Source organism: Cervus elaphus, chromosome 3 (assembly GCF_910594005.1).
Source record: "Cervus elaphus chromosome 3, mCerEla1.1, whole genome shotgun sequence".
NCBI lineage: Eukaryota > Metazoa > Chordata > Mammalia > Artiodactyla > Cervidae > Cervus > Cervus elaphus.
In genome coordinates this window covers 31,785,833-31,807,413 of record NC_057817.1, presented here as the reverse complement: position 1 = coordinate 31,807,413, position 21,581 = coordinate 31,785,833, and the positions used below count along the sequence as shown (strand labels likewise).

General features: G+C 41.6%; 1 protein-coding gene across 9 annotated transcripts in view; it reads left to right on the top strand.

Annotated features, from left to right (window-relative positions):
- The window catches only part of PFKM (phosphofructokinase, muscle), a 43,500-nt gene that overhangs the window by 1,637 nt on the left and 20,282 nt on the right, over nt 1-21,581 (top strand). Inside the window, exons 1-2 of one of the 9 annotated variants that reach the window (XM_043885723.1) lie at nt 17,281-17,424; nt 20,527-20,619. In XM_043885723.1, coding sequence (XP_043741658.1) covers nt 20,535-20,619 — 85 coding nt within the window. In that variant the 5' untranslated portion in view covers nt 17,281-17,424; nt 20,527-20,534. Of the gene's footprint in view, nt 1-17,280; nt 17,425-17,681; nt 17,700-19,115; nt 19,141-19,487; nt 19,620-19,712; nt 19,731-20,417; nt 20,437-20,526; nt 20,620-21,581 lie in introns of those variants that run through there. The other 8 variants (XM_043885782.1, XM_043885764.1, XM_043885760.1 and 5 more) reach the window with 8 other exon arrangements.

Genomic DNA, 21,581 nt, shown 5'->3' with positions numbered 1-21,581 from the left:
TTTGAAATAACGTATTAATACTAGTCTCAATAGAAGATGAGAAAATGAACTAGATGCTTTCCCTCTCGCCCAGAAACTGATGATCAAGAAGGGAGATAATGTGAGACAGTGTGTAACTCAAAGAACTTGATAACTTTGGTTCAAAATGTTGAATTTCAAAAGGCTGCCTTGGAGATGTAGAAAAGAGAGGGGCCAGCTAACTGCTTTGGCAGAGCTTCACCAAGCTCCAGTATGTTGGCAGGGCACCGTGGGGCAGGATCCAGTCCTAGGCTTTGCAGTGGCATACACTCTGTCTTAATTCAGTCTCCTCAGGGTTCCGAGAGCTAACCAGACTGACAGGCAAATGGTTTGTATACAGTAGTCCCAATTTATTAGGCCACTGGAACAATATGTATCCATATATGGCAACTATGTGAGGTCTGTGTCCCTTTAATCAGACTTGCTTTGCGCATGCATACAAAGCTGCTAAGTCAAGACATAAGCCCAGCTGGTGGGCTTGTCCTACAGTTTCCTGAATTTGTATAGATTATTTCTTATTTGCCTTCTTCTTCCCTGCTTTTCCTATTCTCATTTTGCTCTATACCTAATACTCACATCAGACCCCCTTTGCTCTGATGACCCACTTGGACCTGCCTCTGTGGTTTGAACTCAGCCTTATCCTATGGACAATATTTTGCTGTTCAACTTCTGCCTTTGAGCACTGAGGCCTCAGGTAAGAGCTACATTTAACCCTTCCAGCTCTCCCATTAGAGACTGAGAATCAAATATCTTCCCAGTTTGCCCCATTGGGACCTCCACTCCTCCTTTTCTGCCTTTCTCCCTGCCTTATTCCCTGCTTCTTTCCTTCCTTATTCACTCCCTGCTTTCTTCTTTCCTCTCTACCTCCCTCATTCTGACCCTCCTCCTTTTTGTTCCTTCCAAGAAAACTTGTTTAGGATATACTATGTCAGGCACTGTCCTTGGCACTGGGCATAAAGTAAACAAAATTAGTACATTGCCCACTCTCATGAAGTTTTTGGTCTTGTGGGTGTAAGGCAGTAATCACATAATCACACACATGCTTAGATAGAATGATGCTAGTACAGTGAAGGAAAATAGTACTCTATAATCAGAGTGTAAAACATGGGATCTAACCTGGCCTGAGAAGTCAGAAAGACCCTTTCTTAGGAAGACTCGAGAGATGAGTATGCATAAGCCAGGGAAAGGGGGAAGAAGAGTTTTGAGAAAAAGGGACTGTAAGCTCTGAAATGAGAAGGAGTTTGGCTCATTGGAGGAGTAGAGAGGCCAGCACAACTTGAGGGAGGGGAGGAGTAGCTGTAGCACCAACTCTGAAAATAGTAGAAGAGCCAAATCATGCTCTCCTTCTAGGTCTTACCACTCCCAAGCTAGTGGAAGTCACTGAAGAGTGGCAGGGTCGTATTCCTGTTTTAAAACAAGAATTATTTTGAGGATGCATTGGAGGGGACAAGAGTGGCTACCTGATTTGGTGGGATGGGTAATGTCCCTGTCTTGCTCAATTCCTAACATCTATGCAATGCAGCCTTGTAGGGCATGAGTGAGGAAGTCAGCCGTCAAATAGCACTGAGGTGAGCCCAGAGCTATAGATGCCAAAAAATCCCCAGACCCTGGTTTGATGTCCCTCTGCTGCTGCTGCTGCCAGCCTGAAAAATTCACAGGGACTCCATTCAGGATGTCTTGCTCCTTGCTTAAGTGAAGCTATATATGGAGGTGCTGTGCTCTGATCCTCAAGAAAAATGGAATACATTTTGCTTCCCATCTCACACCAGGCAGGCAGGCAGCTGCAGCTCTTATTTTCTTCACCTTCCTGCCCATCAGTATAGACAAATCAGCCTATACTATAATGAGGCAGGCTGAATGTGTATGTGTGTGCTTCTGGCCTAGAGGACTAATTCTAAACAAGGAAGTCATTTGATCCTGCACTGGGGCACAGCAAGGTAGTGAGTTTCTAAGTCCCTTGACCCTTGTAAAGAAAGGTGGTTAGTATTCCCAGACAGCTGAGGTTGTGGGATGACTACTTCCATGACAAGTACGCAGAGGCAGTAGGCAGCTTGGTGGGCCAGACTATAGTTCAGCAGATCCAACTGCCCACTAGACCTCAAGCTTAACTTTGAAATAGTGGAGCTATTTCAAATCATAGAAGATTATGCTGTTAAAGTGCTGCACTCAGTAAACCAGCAAATTTGGAAAACTCAGCAGTGGCCACAGGACTAGAAAAGGTCAATTTTCATTCCAATCCCAAAGAAGGGCAATGCCAAAGAATGTTCAACATACCGCTCAATTGCACTCATCTCACACACTAGGAAAGTAATGCTCAAAACTCTCCAAGCCAGGCTTCAACAGTACATGAAGTGTGAACTTCCAGACATTCAAGCTGTATTTAGAAAAGGCAGAGGAACCAGAGATTAAATTGCCAACATCCGTTGGATCATAGCAAAAGCAAGAGAATTCCTGAAAAACATCTGCTTCTGCTCTATTGATTTCACCAAAGCCTTTGACTGTGTAGATCACAACAGACTGTGGAAAATTCTTTAAGAGATGGGAATACTAGACCACCTTACGCCTCCTGAGAAACTGTATGCAGGTCAAGAAGCAACAGTTAGAACTGGACATGGACCAACAGACTGGTTCCAAATCGGGAAAGGAGTATGTCAAGGCTGTATATTGTCACCCTTCTTGTTTAACTTCTATGCAGAGTACATCATGAGAAACGCTGGACTGGATGAAGCACAAGCTGGAATCAAGATTGCTGGGAGAAGTATCAATAATCTCATAGATGCAGATGAGACCACCCTTATGGCAGAAAGGGAAGAAGGACTGAAGAGCCTCTTGATGAAAGTGATAGAGGAGAGTAAAAAAGTTGGCTTAAAACTCAACATTCAAAAAACTAAGATCATGGCATCCAGTCCCATCACTTCATGGAAAATAGATGGGGAAACAATGGAAACAGTGATAGACTTTACTTTCTTGGGCTCCAAAATCACTGCAGATGGTGACTGCAGCCGTGAAATTAAAAGACGCTTGCTCCTTGGGAGAAAAGCTCTGACCAACCTAGATAGCATATTAAAAAGCAGAGATATTAGTATGCTGACAAAGGTCCATCTAGTCAAAGCTATGGGTTTTCCAGTAGTCGTGTATGGATGTGAGAGTTGGACTATGAAGAAAGCTGAACGCCATAGAATTGATGCTTTTGAACTGTGGTGTTGGAGAAGACTCTTGAGAGTCCCTTGGACTGCAAGGAGATCCAAGCAGTCAATCCTGAAGGAAATCAGTCCTGAATATTCATTGGAAGGACTGATGCTGAAGCTGAAGCTCCAGTACTTCGGCACCTGATGCGAAGAACAGACTCATTAGAAAAGACCCTGATTTTGGGAAAGGTTGAAGGCAGGAGGAGAAGGGGACGACAGAGGATGAGGTGGTTGGATGGCATCACCGACTGGATGGACGTGAGTTTGAATAAGCTCCGGGAGTTGGTGATGGACAGGGAGGCCTGGCCTGCTATAGTCCATGGGGTCACAAAGAGTCGGACACGACTGAACAACTGAACTGAAGTGAACTGTGCATAAGCCTCTTCTGTTCACTGTTGGGCAAAAAACTTGGTAACCTGTGACTGCTGAGCCCACTTCTTCCTGGGCTGCAAATGGTGGGGGGGGATGCCAGGGGAGCAGTGTTTCCCCATCTATCTCTCCTGTCACAGCTCCTTCCACCCCCTGCCCAGAAGCAGAAGACTTACCTGTCGTATTCTTTGCTTTGTCTAAGCTGTCTGTCACCAACATTGCCCATGCCCCCACCTTCAGTTCCTTTGATGATACACTTAAACCTTGGCAGTTTATGCAGGCCAGGACGTGAAGTTACCCCCACACTGTAAGCACAGCTGTTTACACTGTGAGCACACTGTTTACAAGTGTTTGCTGCCCACAACCTAAGTTCCTTCCAAACAGGCATACTTGCTTCCTGTCTCAGAGATAGGATTCTCCACATATAGATGCTATGCTATCATGATCCCAGAACCTGTATTCTTGCTAAAGGAAAATCAGTAGGAGCTCTGCCTCTAGCAAGATTACCTTCATCTCAACCTAGTCACCATTCAACATTGACCTCCCAATCCCAACCTCCCAGGAACAACTCCAAAGAACTGGTGTTTTTTGCAAAGCTAAAATTCTCAGAGCTTTTATAGTGTCAACTAAATTGGAAAGATCTTTGAGTAGGAAAATAGCCTTACAGATGCTTTTCTTTCAGTCAAATATTCAAGGATACCAGTAGACTTGAGGAACACTTTTGTTCATCTTCCACTGATTAATAGAAATAATTTTATTTATTCTCTTGGAGCACCCTACTCTGAATGGTTCCTTATTAAACTACCTCTCAGTTAACCCTCTCATTTCCCTCAGGGAAATGTATTTAAGAGTCTAAAGATATATCCCTTGGACTTGCTAAACTGCTCGGCCTTTCACGTTATGCTCCATGAGGTGTCAGTAGATCTGAGGTAGAAGACTCACACCCAGTGTTGTCTTATATAATGATTATTTGTCATCTCTTCCTTGATAACCCTCAAAATTTGCTTCTTTAAGAAAAGAAAAAGTGTGTCTGGTTCAAGCTTGAGTCTTCATACCTCAGCTAAAGACTTCACTTACCTCTGCCCTTATCAAGACTTGAAGGTGGTGCTTCAACTGTGGTGGGGGTCATCTTGTTACCTGTGACTGCTGCCTGAGCTAACTTTCTCAAGAAGTTGATCCTCATTGGCAGAAATGACTCCATAGGAACCACCCAGGCCTTTGAGACATGCAGCTTTATTCTTCAAGTGTTGGTGTTCCTAGACCTCCACAACTTACAACAATGGTTCTCATACTTTATTGCACATCTGAATCACTTGGAGGGCTTGTTAAAGTGCAATGCTGTGCCTCAGCCCCAGAGTTTCTGACTCAGTAGATTCCAAGTAGGGCCCAAGAATTTTCACCTCTGACAAGGATCCAGGTGATGCTGAATCTGCTAGACTGGAACCGAGAACCTTTAATCAGTGCACTGGGTCAGAAACTTTAACACTCATTGCTAGTAGAGGCTGCAGTGTGTCCAGGGGCCATCCTATTACAACTCAAGCTCCAGTGTAGACAGTGGTTTCTTGTTTATACCCAGGGGCTGTCCTCAGGGAGCTTCCATTCTAGTGGAGGAAAACAGACAAATAGCATGTTAGTCAGGTAATGACCAGATGAGACCCAGGGCTTGTGTAGAAGTGAGAGGATCAGGTGGATACTTGTTTTAACCCAGAGAGAGATGTTTCACAGTATGAATCCACCAAATCATAGTAACTCATTTTCAATTCTGGTTCTAATCCAAAGAACATCTTGGTGATCCTCTGGTATGATACTCCTAACTTCTTCCAGCCTCAGAACCTTTGCATTTGCTATTCTCCCCTATCCAAATGGCAGCATGGTTTTCTCTTTTGTTTATTGGGACTTCTTCCTAGAATGTCATTTCAGCAAGATTTTCCCAGAATACTCTACTTAAGATGGCACCCTTGTTGCTACCCTTCTTTGCCCTGCTTTATTTTTCTTCAAAGCATTTGTCACCACTACTTGAATAATTTGTTCATTATCTGCTTTCCTCACTGTTATATAGGCTCCATAAGGACAAATGGGATTTATTTTTCCAATCCTGGATCCCTTTGAGTCTAGAATGGAGTCTAACGTGTAATAGGTTCTCAGTATTTGTTGACTGAGCACATGAAACCTATAGTGTGCTATTTCCAGTTCTCCAGGGCTAGAATCACACCCGGATAACTGACATACCTACTTCTCATTCCTAGATGTCCCGGTATACTGCCACTAGCTATCTTCTCATCACAGTGGTCTAAATATAGATATGTATCCTTTCCATAGTCATGACACCATCCTAGTGGAAGTGAATGGACTCAGGAGTATGCCATACAACATCCTCTTTATTGTCTTTAATCTATACCAGCCTTTAGTAATCAGTGTCCAAGCAATCTGTCTTTAAGAACTGCTCAACTTCCTCTCAGTACTGTCTAATTTTATCCTAGTTTGAAGGGTCCTCTCCAAAGCCGTCTATGTCTTCATTTTCTACCATTATTTAACGGGGTTAATGCGTAGAGCATATGAACCAAGGTACTTTAGAATACCTCAGCTGGTTTACTCAAGTGCTCTTCCTATCTAGGTACTATAGAATTCTCTTCAAACATCTTATACTTCTCTCCCCTAGAATGCCTTCTTTTATAATAATTATGACTTTTTGCCCCTACTGTTTGCCTGGACTTCATGCCAACACCCCAATAGCTGTCTGATACCCAGAGAGCTCTGAGAAGTCTAAGAGGACCTTCTGGATGCCTCCCTGTACTTTGAGGATCTGTGTAAAGAATATGTCTTTCATTGCTTAATACCAGGATATGACATATAAGGTGAGCTCTCGTATTAAGTAGTTCTCCTGTGTGCACATTAGCTTTACCTGATGTGCTGAAAACAAAAAGACCACCACTAGATAGGACACAGTACAAGAAATAGTAGATTTTTAACCACATGACCTTATACATCCAAATGACTTTCTTCTTATGGGTTCATCTCTTATTTTCCCCTTACTCTGTGCCAAGTTTTCTAAAGCCTGAATTCTAGCTACCAATCCGAACAACTGAATAAAGCTGATTATACTTTGGAAAAAATTCTAGACTTCCAGCAGATCCCTAACTAATTCCTATCCTTAAGTCATTAGAATGGACATAATCCCCCACCCCTCACCCCTTGAGAAGTTTGTTTGAGAACCCCAGGTTTTTTTTGAGTGCAAACTCAGGAAATTTCAGTGTTCTCTGGAGGAGGGATCATCAGTGTCCTTTCCAGTTCCCTTAAACTATACCAGCAATGACAATAATCTTATGATGAAAGCAAATTCAGCTACTGGCTTAGTTTGGTTGCTTTGAGATGTGTTTTGGCACCAGCTCTTGTCTGACTGCCTGATATGCTGCTGTGTTTTATGACTCCTGGTCCTTACCTCTGCCAAGCTGTGCACTTTACTCCTTACTCTTTCCTTAGGCACCCTAAGGTATGACAATGTTTAGACCCCTTTCTCAGTCTTCTTCCTCAGTCACCAGACTGTGTTTACCCGTAAGCTCCACACACCAGCACCCTGCCCTGAAGGATGCTTCTCAGCCTCCCCATTAGAGGCCTGAGGATTAGGTATAAGATATATAAGTGTTTTCAAGAATTTCCCAGATCTCAAAATTCTCTTCTGTCATCAGTCTACCATCAAATTATATGTCCAAATTTTGAATCATTAGTCAACCAGAGCTCACTAACATGCCCCTTCCAAGTCATTAAGGTTCCTGGGAAACTATATTTGAAATTTAAAAGTTGTTTGATAAACAGAAAATTATGAAAAAATAAAATGTGTGGTCTTTGAATTTAAGATTAAGGGAAATCCATTTATAAGGAGCTATCATGGTTTTATCATGTCATCCATCTCTCTAATGCTGGAATACATTTCCTCTGGTGTTCGTTTCTCAAACAGTACTAAATAAATACTGCTAGAGTCTTACTATCCAGGCCCCATTTTTTTTTTACTCCACATGCCCTCAATTAATATATTTTTGTCATAAAAATTTGATATATTACAATTTGTGATTGAATTATTGATTTCTCAATTATCTCCCAGGTCCAGTGAAATGTAAACTTCCTTTGAACCTTTGATAGTCCCTTTAGATGATAACCTCATGAGAGCTTATTATACTTCAGTATCTGGCACAGTGACTGGCACATAATGAGTCCTCAATAAATATTTGTTGACTATATGAATAAATTAATTACAAATTAGGGTTTCTCAAAATTCTTATCAGGAAGACATTTATAGCCATTTCTTAATATGATGTATTTCTTCCATTAGCTACTCTCTATTTTGTGTTGGCTTTTTACTAATTTATCTCTCAGAAAGTAGCATCTTCAGTTTTGGAGATTGCACTAGGATGACAATAGGCAAGGCCTAGTACTTCTGAGAAAATTCTTTTCTATGACTCCCACCTCCAGCTGATCTGAAGTTTCCCTAGGTGCCTTTTGAGACGATATTTCTTTGAATGGTCCTCCTGGGGGTGATTGCTCCCTAGACAGAAAAAGTGATCTAAAGGATCAAGTATCTGAGGATAAGGCTATGAGTAAATGACATTTCCTTGTCTTCACCTAAGTAAGGAAGACTCAGTAATGCAGTCATTCATTAAGAACGCCTACATTAAGATGTAGGAGTTAGTAGTGGGTAGAAAGGGGAAGGGGTGGATTGACTTAAATTTCAGCCTTTAGATTCCCTTTTGGAATTAAAAAGCCCAGAATGTATGGGCAGCTCTTCTAGCTTCTCCTTTTTCAAATTTTAAGTGCAGATTTCTCAAGATATAAGTCACATATCATAAAATTTATCCATTTAAAATGTGTAATTTGGATTTCTATCCACCAGTTCCCCATTCCAGTCCCCCAGCTCCAGTTCAAGGAGCTTGAAAGTCACACTCCATGCTAACAACAAGTAATAGTAAAAAAAAAAGACTGAAAAGCCAATAACTCTTCTTGAATCCATAAGAGGGGGAGGACACAGGGCAAACTGCTAACTCTGAAATTGGAGAGGCAAGCAAGTGAATACAGTTCATCACAGCTTACTGGAGCAGAGACCCAGGAGTGGAAACCTTGGGAAACAGTGAAGGGGTAAGAAAACCTGAACTGTAATTGACAAATTGCTGGAGACTCAGTGCAGACAACTCTGGGAGTTAAAAACTATAGGAGGATCCAGTCAAAGGGGTGGCCTCCGAATGCTGTGAGATTTACTCCCAGGAGTTTGACCAGATTCGCACAGTAAGTATCAGAGAAAAACCTGGTTGGGCTTCCAGCAGGGGGAGGAGGAGAGGAACCATTCTGATCTAAACCAGAGTGTTACCGAGTTTTAGCTTGTATTTCTCACCTCAAGACAAGCCAATAAATTGAGAGGTGAGTTGATGTGGCAAGGAGTAACAGCTTTATTTGGAAAACTAGAAGACTGAGAAGATGGTGAATTAGTGTCCCAAAGAAAACATCTTCCCTTAGTTAGAATTCTGGTTTCTTTTTATAGTAAATGGGGGGTAAATTCCAATTTCTTACATATATTAATTTCTTCCTTGCTGTAACCATTCACAGGTGAGCCTGGTCAGGGGGTTTCATGTGAGCTAAACAAAGGTATATTGGCATAACATTTGTTACATGGGAGGCAGAGTTTTCAGAGATGGGCCATTATGTATAATTTAAGCCTATAGACAACATCCCTTTAGTGAGTAACTTGTAGCAGAAGCAATAGAGTACAAAAGTTAAAAGAAACATCCAATATGGAGTCAGATTTGTTCCTCCCTGTTACAAGAACGCTTTGTTCTTCTTAACAAGGCCTGCCTTCAGGAGAAACTAGTTAACCAAAGCCTAACCTGGAGTAAGTTATCAGAGTCTAACTGATCCGAGGAAGGGTAATACCGAACTCCAACCCACTCTAGCTGTCCTATTCCATCTAAGGGAGGCAGGGAGGAAAAAAAAAAAATCCGAGAAACACTTGTGAAATTCGTAGTCCAGAGGCATAGGCACAGTAAAAGGCTGAAATCTAATCATAGGACTGTAGAATGCTTTCCCTCCCCAACACCTCACCACTACAGTATTAAGGCCTATTTACAGCACTTTCTTTTACCCAGTATGTCATGTCTGGCTACCAAGAAAAAAAGTATAAGGCATATAAAAAGGAAAAAAACTGTGTGAAGAGACAGAGCAAGCATCAGCACCAAACATGGCAGGGATGTTAGAATTATTAGACCAGGAATTTTAAACACCCATGATTAATGTGCTAAGGGTCCTAGTGGATAAAATATCAATAGATGGCATGTAAGAGCAGACAAGCAATATAAGCAGAGAGATGGAAATCTTAAGAAAGAGATGAAAAGAAATGCTAGAAATGAAAACCCTTGTAACAGAAATGGAAAATGCCTTTGATGGACTTCTTAGTAGACTGGGCATGGCTAAAGGAAGATCTCTGGGCCAGAGGATATATCAATATAATCCTCAAAAATTGAAAAACAAAGTAAGACTGGAAAAAACTGAACAGAATATTGAAGGACTGTGGTACAACTACAACAGATGTAACATATACATAATGGGAATACCAAAAGGAGAGGGATGAAGAGAAGAATTATTTGAAACATTAAAAACTGAGGATTTTCCCAAACTAATGTCAGACATCAAATCACAGATCTGGGAAGCTCATAGAACACCAAACAAGCTAAAGGCCAAACAAAAACACCCCTATACCTAGGCATATCATTTTCAATTATAGAAAACTGAAGATAAAATTCCTGAAAGGGGGAAAAAACACCTTGCTTATAGAGGAACAAAGATAAGAATTATATCTGACTTCTCCTCAGAGACCATACAAATAAGAGAGTGGCATGCATGCTCAGTCACTTCAGTCATGTCCAACTCCTTGTGACCCCATGGACTGTAGCCTGCCAGGCTCCTCTGTCCATGGGATTCTCCAGGCAAGAATACTGGAAAGGGTTGCCATGCCCTCCTTCAGGGAATCTTCCTAACCCAGGGATTGAATCTGTGTCTTTTATGTCTCCTGCATTGGCAGGCGGGTTCTTTACTACTAGTGCCACCTAGTGGAGTAAATATTTTATATGTTAAGAGAAAAAACCCCCCACCAATCTACAATTCTGTACCCTGTGAAATTATCCTTTAAAAGTGAAGGAGATATATGCGAGACAGCGAAAGAGACACAGATGTAAAGAACAGACTTTTGGACTCTGTGGGAGAAGGCAAGGGTGGGATGATTTGAGAGAATAGCATTGAAACATGTATATTACCATATGTGAAATAGATCGCCAGTCCAGGTTTGATGCATGAGACAGGGTGCTCAGGGCTGGTGCACTAGGATGACCCTGAGGGATGGGGTGGGGAGGGAGGTGGGAGGGGGGTTCAGGATGGGGAACATATGTACACCCATGGCTGATTCATGTCAGTGTATGGCAGAAACCACTATAATATTGTAAAGTAATTAGCCTCCAATTAAATTAATTTTTAAAAAGTAAAGGAGAAATAAAGATTTTAAGGGGATGAGATGATTGGATAGCATCACCAACTCAATGGACATGAGTTTGAGCAAGCTCTGGGAGATGGTGAAGGACAGAGAAGCCTGGTGTGCTGCAGTGCATGAGGTTGCAAAGAGTCAGACACGACTGACTCAGCAACAGCAACAGTAAAACCAAACTGAGGGAATTTTTTTGCCAGTATACCTGCCTTGCAAGAAATGTTAAAAGCAGTTCTTCAGAGAGAAGGAAAATAATATAGGTCAGAAACTCAGATCTGTTTAAAGAAAGAAGAGCATCAAAGAAGGAGTAAGTGAAGATAGAACAAAACCTTTCATTTTTCTTAATGGATCTAACAGCAATTTGTTCAAAACAATAGCAACTGTGTATTCACTTATGTATACTTATGTGTTTATCATGGGCTTCCCAGGTGGCACTAGTGGTAAAGAACCTGCCTGCCAATGCAGGAGACATAAGGGACAAGAGTTCAGTCCCTGGGTTGGGAAGATCCCCTGGAGAAGGGCATGGCAACCCACTCCAGTACTCTTGCCTGGGGAACCCCATGGACAGAGGAGCCTGGCAGGCTACAGTCCATGGGGTTGCAAAAAGTTGGACCCAACTGAAGTGATTTAGCATGCATGTACGCGTGTGTTTATCATACATATGCTTATTTATGTTTATATATAAGTGAAATAAATGACAGAAATGACACAAGGGATGGGAGGAAGAAATTAGGCTTATTTTGTTGCTATAGGTATTCATATGACCTGTGAAATGACATAGTGTTATTTGAAAGTGGACTAGAATTAGTTGCAAATGTATGTTGCAAACTCTAGGGCAACCACTAAAAAAAAGTAAAAAGGTATTACTGCTATGCTAAGAAAGGAGGGAAAAATAGAGTCATATAAAATACTCAGTTAAAACCACAAAAGGCAGAAAAAAAGTGGAAGACAAAATAGAAACAAAAAACAAGGGCAACAAATAGAAAATTGTAATGAATATGGTATATACTAATCCAATACTCATTTTGAATGTTAGTGGTCTAAATGTACCAAGTGAAAGACATACTGTTAAAAGTCAATCTGAATGAAACTAGAACACTTTCTAACACCATACACAAAAATAAACTCAAAATGGATTAAAGATCTAAATGTAAGACCAGAAACTATAAAACTCCTAGAGGAGAACATAGGCAAAACACTCTTCGACATAAATCACAGCAAGATCCTCTATGACCCACCTCCCAGAATATTGGAAATAAAAGCAAAACTAAACAAATGGGACCTAATGAAACTTAAAAGCTTTTGCACTACAAAGGAAACTATAAGTAAGGTGAAAAGACAGCCCTCAGATTAGGAGAAAATAATAGCAAATGAAGAAACAGACAAAGGATTAATCTCAAAAATATACAAGCAACTCCTGCAGCTCAATTCCAGAAAAATAAATGACCCAATCAAAAATGGGCCAAAGAACTAAACAGACATTGCTCCAAAGAAGACATACAGATGGCTAACAAACACATGAAAAGATGCTCAACATCACTCATTATCAGAGAAATGCAAATCAAAACCACAATGAGGTACCATTACACGCCAGTCAGGATGGCTGCTATCCAAAAGTCTACAAGCAATAAATGCTGGAGAGGGTGTGGAGAAAAGGGAACCCTCTTACACTGTTGGTGGGAATGCAAACTAGTACAGCCGCTATGGAAAACAGTGTGGAGATTTCTTAAAAAACTGGAAATAGAACTGCCATATGACCCAGCAATCCCACTTCTGGGCATACACACTGAGGAAACCAGATCTGAAAGAGACACATGCACCCCAATGTTCATCGCAGCACTGTTTATAATAGCCAGGACATGGAAGCAACCTAGATGCCCATCAGCAGACGAATGGATAAGGAAGCTGTGGTACATATACACCATGGAATATTACTCAGCCGTTAAAAAGAATTCATTTGAATCAATTCTAATGAGATGGATGAAACTGGAGCCCATCATACAGAGTGAAGTAAGCCAGAAAGATAAAGAACATTACAGCATACTAACACATATATATGGAATTTAGAAAGATGGTAACGATAACCCTATATGCAAAACAGAAAAAGAGACACAGAAGTACAGAACAGACTTTTGAACTCTGTGGGAGAAGGCAAGGGTGGGATGTTTTGAAAGAACAGCATGTATATTATCTATGGTGAAACAGATCACCAGCCCAGGTGGGATGCATGAGACAAGTGCTCGGGCCTAGTGCACTGGGAAGACCCAGAGGAATCGGGTGGAGAGGGAGGTGGGAGGGGGGATCGGGATGGGGAATACGTGTAACTCTATGGCTGATGCATATTAATGTATGACAAAACCCACTGAAATGTTGTGAAGTAATTAGCCTCCAACTAATAAAAAATTAAAAAAAAAAGAAAAGTCAATCTGAAAACGTGACCCAACTATGTGTTGTCCACAAAAAATGTACTTTAAATATAAAGATATTTATAGATAAAAAGTAAATGGATGAGAAGAATATCCCATACTAGCACTAATCAAAAGAAAGCAGGGGTGGTGGTTTTAATTTTAGACTGGCAGAGTTCAAAGAAATGTCAACAGGGATGAAGACGGGCATTACCTAATGATAAAGGGGTCAATTCTCCAAGAAGATACAATTTTTAATGTGTATGTGTCTAACAACACAACATCCAAAAAAAAAAAACACAACATCAAACTATGTGAGGCAAAGACTGATAGAACTAAAAGGAGGAATAGATGAATTAACTATCACAATTGGAGACTTCAACATCTTTCTCTCAGAAGTGGACAGATACAGAATACAGAAAATACGGACATCAGTGATCTCAAAGCCATCAGTGAACTGAATAATACTGACTTCAGCAATTTGTCCAACAATAGTTGAATATAAATTTTTCTCAAGGTGACTTGATTCACCCATGCATACATACATGATAACATATTCATCATGACAGACCACATTCTGGGCTATAAAAAACATCTTAACTAAAGGAACAGAAATTATATAATTGCTGCTCTCAGATCCCAGTGGAATTAAACTAGAAATCAGTAACAGAAAGATAACTGGAAAATGCCCCAATACTTGGAGGTTAAACAACACAAATGTAAGTAACACTTTAGTCAAAGAAGAAATCCCAAGATACGTTTAAATATATTTTAACCTAAATAAAATGAAAAGCACAATTTATTAAAATTTCTCAGAGGCAGAGAAAGCAGTGCTTAGAAGGAAATGTATAACATTGAGTGGATATATCAGAAAAGCAGGTGATCTAAATCTCTTATAGTTTCCTAAGTTTCCATCTTAGGAAACTAGGAGAAGAACAAATTAAATCCAAAGTACTCAGACAAAAAAGAAAAAAGAAGAACAGAAATCAATAAAATTGAAGACAAAAAGATCAATAGAGAAAATTAATGTAACTAAAAGCTAGTTTTTAAAAAAGGTCAATAAAGTTAATAAATCTCTGGATAGATTAACTAAGGGGAAAAAAAGAGAGGGAACGCAAATTACTAATGCCCAAAATGAAAGGGGACATTGCTTCATCCCGTGAAAATTAAAAGGATGAAAAAGGAATACTATGAACAACTCTGTGCCCACATATTTGATAACCTAGGTCAAATGGACCAATCCCTTGAAAGATACAATCTGCCAACATTCACACAAGGAGAAATAGATGATTTGAATAGGTCTATATTAAATGGAATTAATAATTAATAACCTAAAAAAGAAAGGATCTTTTCATGCACCTATCAGTTGTTTGTATATTTTCTTAAACATATGTCTTTTCAAATGCTTGCCTATTTTTCTTTGTTACTATCACAACTTTATTTGATATTTCATTGAACAGAATATATTTTTTGAAATTAATTGACTTTGTTAGAGAAGTTTTAGACTTATAGAAAATTGAGCAGATTGCACAGTTTGCGTATATCCTGGCTGTTTTCTGCTCAGTTTCCCCTATTATTAACATCCTGCGTTGGTGTGGTACATTTGTTAACAATCGATGAACCAGTATTGATACATGATTATTGACTAAATTCCATACTTGACATTAGGGTTTACACTTTGTGTTTTATAACTCTATAACTTTTGACAAATGCATAATGTCATGTATCCTCCATTACAGAATCATACAGAATGGTTTTGCTCCCATAAAAATCCCGTGTGTTCCACCTATCTATTGCTCCATCTCTACTCTGAACCCTTGGCTACCACTCATCTTTTCACTGTCTTTATAATTTCACGTTTTCCAGAATGTCATATAGTTGGAATCACATAGTATGTAGTATTTTCAGACTGGTTTCTTTCACTAAGCAGTATGTTTTAAGGTTCCTCAGTGTCTTTTTCTTGGCTTGGTAGGTCATTTTGTTTTTTTGCACTATCCCATCAGATGGATGTACCACAGTTTGTTTATCCGATAATTCACCTTTGGAGGGACATTTTGGTTGCTTCCAGTTTCTGGCAATTTTGAACAAAGTTGCTATTAAACATTTATGTGCGGGATTTTGTATAGGTATAGTTTTCAACTCACTTAGATAAATATCTCAGAATATGATTGCTGGATCATATGGTAATGCTATATTTAGCTTTGTAAGAAACTGCCAAAGTATCTTTTAAAGTGACTATACCATTTTACATTTGTATCAACAGAGTTCTTGTTGCTTCACATTCTTGTCAGTGTCTGGTACTGTCAGGTTTCATTCTAATAGATGGTAGCGGCCTCTCTTTTAATTTGCAGTGCCCAATGACATGATTTGAGCATCATTTTATATGCTTATTTGCCATCCATCTATAGTCTTTGGTGAGGCATCTGTTAAGATCTTTTGCCCATTTTTAAATTGGTTTATTATCTTTTTATGGTTGGGTTGCAAGAGTTATATATTCTCAATACCTGGTCCTTTATCAGATATATGATTTGCAAATATTTTCTCCCATTCTGTGGGTTGTCTTTTCACTTTTTTGATGGCAACATTTGCAGTACAAAAGTTAATTTTGTGTAGTCATTTCTTTTGATCTCCTAGTTACTTATTGTTTGCAGCATGTGCAGGTGCAGAAACAAAAGTAAGCAGGAGGAGGGGCAGTAAAAACAGCAAGGAGATGAGAGGGGTTGAAACAAGGCATGGGTGGAGCAGTGGAAAGAGTAAAGAGGAGCTGGGTAAAAGGGTGCACATCTTGCTCAAGTAGTACTTGATCCATGTTCCCAGGATCCATGTTGTTCTTGCTTTGTAGCCCAACTGATATGATTGCCTCACTCTCAGAATTCTGCATCCCCTTCTACTGCAGGTTTGAGAATGAGGCTGTCAAGGCAGGGTTCTTGCCTCTTAGTTTAGCGACTAAACAACGAAAACAACTCTCATTCCTCGCTAGCTTCCCTGTATTTTCTCTGAGAAAGGTATGTAAATGCAAAAGGAGTTTTTGACATCCCTCAGGAGTTTGAGGAAACTCCGGGAGATGGTGAAGAACAGGGAAGCCTAGCGAGCTGCGGTCCATGGTGTCGCAAGGAGTCAGACACGACTGAGCGACTGAACAACTACATAGAAAATGTCAATACCAGTGATCAATGTTCTTCAAGGGCAGGGATTCAGTTTCACTTATCTTTTCATCTCTCAAAACCTAATACAAAACCTGGCGCACAGACTTCCAATAAATGTTTGTTTAAAGTGACAGAAGGCTTCCCTGGCGGCTCAGACGGTAATGAATCTGACTGAAATGCAGGAGACTCGGGTTCAATCCCTGGGTCGGGAAGATCCTCTGGAGGAAATGGCAACCCACTCCAGTATTCGTGCCTGGAGAAGTTCATGGACAGAGGCTACAGTCCATGGGGTCGCAAAGAGTCGGACACGACTGGGCGACTAACACTTAACAAAGTGACAGAGGTGGGAGACAGTCGACAGGGCCAGAGGGAGGCTTATTTGTAGTTGTGGAGGATGTTTGAATGCAGAAAAGCCCCGGCTAGGAAAACAGTGTCTCCGAGGACAACAAGAGGAGCAACTAAATAAATTCTGGTTCCTACTGTGTACCGGAGCTGAGGCCTCCCGAGCTGGATGCGGGAACCCTCTAGGGAGCTGAGAAACTAAGCCCCTGGCACATTTGTGCTGTGTTCTTAGCGGGAGGGGGAAGGGGAGGAGAAAGGCGAGCAGAAGCGGGAGGAGCCTCGCGGCCGGCATCAGCTCAGTGGAGGTTGAAAAGCCTCTCCTCTTTCCCCTCCCCGGCTGCTTCCACCTGGCTCCTCCCCGTGTTCGCCAAGCTCCCCTCCCCCTTTCCCCAAGGACAATCTGCAAAGAAGCCCGGGCGGAGGAGAGCTAAGACTATAAGGCAAGGGGGGCCCTTGGGTAAAGAGCGAGGGGGATAGCGGAGCGAGGCGGGAATGAACGTGCTGGGAGCTGGCGGTGGGAGAACAGAAGGGAGCAGACGGGGAAAGAAGAGGTGGTGCGGCATCAGAAGGAGGAGCTGAGGGGGGATGGGTGACGAGTCCTAGCCCCTCGTGTGCACACCCTGTCTCTTTGCCTGGGAATCAGGGGTGGGTGGGTGGCGCTCCGACCCAGTGGCCCTCGGCAGCCCGACTCTCACCTGGCACTCATCCAATTCAAGTCAGTGCACCTATGATGCTGCCTTGCCTGTATTTCTACCTCCCTCGTGCCTCTCTGCGCACCTGTGATTTTATGTATAGGTTTAAACATGTCTGTTTCTACATATGTGTCACTGTTGATCCATTTATTTATGACTCTGCTTGTATGTCTGTGACTTGTGCCTCTATAACAATTTTAGAGATGCAGCAGAAGAATTTGAGCTGTTGTTTTTGCAGGTCAGCACTCCCAACCTTCCTCCCCCCCCCCCCCCCCGTTTATGATGCATTCTCTCCGTCACTGAAGCCTCTGTGGGTGGACGATCCCTGTATGGATTTCTATCAGGGATGAGCTCCCAGAGTGAATAAGCAGAGGAAAACTCAGGGAAAAAGGGATTGGCACAGTTCTCAAACGTTTTGTTCTTTTCTTTCCAAAATTTTGCCTTCCTATTTGCAGCAACCACTTAGGCTTTCTTTTCTTGAGAACTGCAGAAATTTGCACGTGAACACTCATTAAATAGGAGAGTGTCTCTTCTTGTGTGTTTGTATTCCTCTCACTATTTGTTGCTATCTGCTTTCTTAAGTCCTGTTTGTATCTGTATGTGTTAGAAGTAGAAGGAATATGTATCCAAGCATATTTAAATTTTTTTCTATATTTGTGCGCCTTTCCTGTGGTCAGTTCACTGATGCTTTACTGAATGTCTCTTGTTATGTGCATAGGTTTTTTTAGGCTTTGGTAGGCTGTGGGAAGCTTTAAAAAATGTAAATGATCCTCCCACCCCCCCAGGAGTTTTCAGTCTAGTTAGGGAAAATGACGTTAGCAATGTTTAGCCCAGGTATCTGCAAACTTTTTCTTTTGAAGGCCAGATGGTAAATGTTTTAGGGTCTCTGTCGAAATAATCTACTCTGCTCTTGTAGCACAAAAGCAGCCATAGATAATTATCAAAAGAATGTGAGTGGTATGAGCACTGAAATCTGAATTTCATATAATTTTCATATGTCATGAAATTGCTTTTTCAACCACTCAAAATGTAAAACTTTTCTTAGTTTGCTGCCATACAAAGACATTGCAAGGGTTCAACTTGGCTCCTGGGCTGTAGTTAGCTGACTCCTTATTTAGCTCAACCTTTTCAACTCATAAGAAGCAACTAAAATATCACATAAAGCAATAATTAACTGCTAAGCGAGTGATCTGGTTTCAGAAACACTATGTGATTTGAGGAGGTTCAGGAAGCAGCACTCCTTGACCTGTGGTAATCAGTGAAGGCTTATAGGTTTAACAGGGATGTGACTGGGACAGGCCTCAAATAATGGAGTAGGATATTGATCTGTGGAAAGAGCCAGGGTAGCCTTCCACACAAGTGATGCAGTGTGCACAGGCCCAGAAGTGGGGAGGAACAAAGTGATGCTGAGATGTTAATGGAGCAGAAGATTCGCAAGAGCCAGGGTTGGAGCTCCAGGCAAGAGTTAGGTCATGGAAGCTTTGAATGCAACCCAGGAAGTTTTGGTTTATCTGTCAGTACTGATTATATGCAGCATATCTGTGAACCTGTGTTTGTTAACAACACTATGTATGTTTGTGTATGTTTTCTTCATGAATGTCTCATTGCATGTATTTTCTTGGCATGTGTATGGATTTGTATGAGGATGTGACCTATGTGTTTATCAGCAGCTACCCTGATTGCTCCGGGGTTCACATCTGAAACATGAGCTGTACTTAAAGGTCATCAGCTCCTGATCGTGTGAATGAATCCTCTCTCCACTGAGGCCTCAGAGGCCTGTGACCTTCCCTTGGAGGTTTATTTGGTGTCTGAAATAGAGTGGAGACGGGAAGCACAAGCAGAGGGAGACCAGCTATTGAAGAAAACAATTCAGATGGAAAGAGGCCATGAGGACAGAAAAGAAGGATAAAGGAAGATAATAATAAGGAGAATAATAGGGTTTGGTAACTGTTTTGATTCTGAGAGTAAAGAGGAGATAAATTTTAAAAATAAGAGTGGTTAGCCTGGATAACTGGGAGAGTGATGATTCAGTCGGCATTTTTATGGATGCAAAAGTATGTCTTGTATTTTCCTTTGAGAGAGATAAGTCCTAAAGACAAAAATATGAAGGTGTTCACATGTTATGTGTACATATTTATGTCTATGTGGCAGTGATTTTGTGTTACTCTTCCCATTTGGTAGTGTTTAGTGTAAGGGGCAAGGCCTGAAGATAAAGGATCAAGAGATGCATAGGAGGCAGAGACCCGGAGAGGGATGGGGAAAAGCCAGAGAAAGTCCCTCACCATTCCTAAGCCTGAACCATTATTTTGCCCAAGCTCCAATGTGCCTGTATGACCTGGAACTCCTGTTCCAATTTAGCCCATTTCCATAACACCCAACCCAAATCTTAGCCAAAACCCAAACTACCCTTGTTTTTCTGCTTCTGCTTTTTTGGTTTGCTGTGCCCTAAGCCTCATCTGATTCCTGTTGTCTGCAATAGCCCTTCCTTTCATTAAAAGGGTGGACTCTGTGAGGCTAGCTTAACTTTTCTCCTTTTCTCATTTCTGTTCAGTCACCCACCCTTCTCCTTGACCTTAGCTTCTTCTCCAAATAGGCTCCAGTTGGAGTGGGAGGGATTAACCAGGACTTTTGCGGTCTTAGGCTTGATTTCTGTGACATTTCAGCCTGTCATTCTGCAAGGGTGTGGCTCTCTTCTGGAAGAAGTCCAAAGGTCCCAGGCTGCAAACCTCAGACTCAATATAGTGGGAGAGCCTGACTGAGGTGGCTCTAGCCAGTCTAATAGAGCCATCTTCCAAGCTCGTAGCACCTTGATCCTGTTGTGTCCTAACTGGCCATTCTTTTGAATTCTAGAGTGGATCATGACCCATGAAGAGCACCATGCAGCCAAAACTCTGGGAATCGGCAGAGCCATCGCCGTGTTAACCTCTGGTGGCGATGCCCAAGGTAAGGAAGAGGGCCCAGCTTGGGGAGAGGGCCTGGCTGGGAGGCCCTCCAAAACCCACAAAAAGCATAGTTGGGAGGCCCCCTTGAATTTCCTGACTCCTTTAGCCTGAGCCTGTAGAACAGAACCATCCTCCTTAAGGTCCTCCTGCTTTACGTTTACACCGGAACCTGGGGCTTCCCCCCAGAATCTCTGTTAGGTCTAAGTCCACAAGTACTTTTGTATTTCACTTGCTCTACTTTTTTTTTTTAACTTTTTATTTTATATTGGGTTATAGCCAGTTCACAATGTTGTGATAGTTTTGGGCTATAGTTTTGGGGAACAGAGGGACTCAGCCATACATATATATGTATCCATTCTCCCCTAAACTTACTTAGGTCTTCATAAAGCTTCTTTCCAAGTTTCTCTGAAGATCTGGGACCATTTGGGTCCTTGGGTACTCAGAAAACTGGTGTTTTCTCAAGCAGGATTGGAAAGGAGACTAAAATGAGATAAAACTGTTGAGAAAGCAGTAGGTGGATTCACTTCAAGTACATTGGGAATGTTGCAAAAAGGAGGAGATTTAGAACTGGTATTTGGTGGGCTCTAGCAAATCTTCAGGAGCCAACTCCGGTGTCAGCAGGGCTCCCGCGTGGACCAGGGTCAGGTGCCTCTTACAACACGTTTCCTTCTGCTAGGTGCACGTCTGCGTCCTTCTGCCGTTCTCTGTTTTCTCTGACCCCCCTGCTCTTCCATTCCTTTAACCCTTAAACAAACAGGAACAGCAGCAGTTAATCAGTACATACCAAGGGGTGTGGAGGGTGGGTGGGGGGCGGCAGGCAGAAGAAAGCAAAGCCCTCTGGTTTGAGTCCAGGAGACCTGGGAGTCAGAACTGTCAGGTATATGGAAAGATGAAGAGAGAAAGAAGGGGATCTCAGCTGGCCTCCCCTTTCCTCTGAACCGCTCTTCCCTCGGGTTTTTAAAC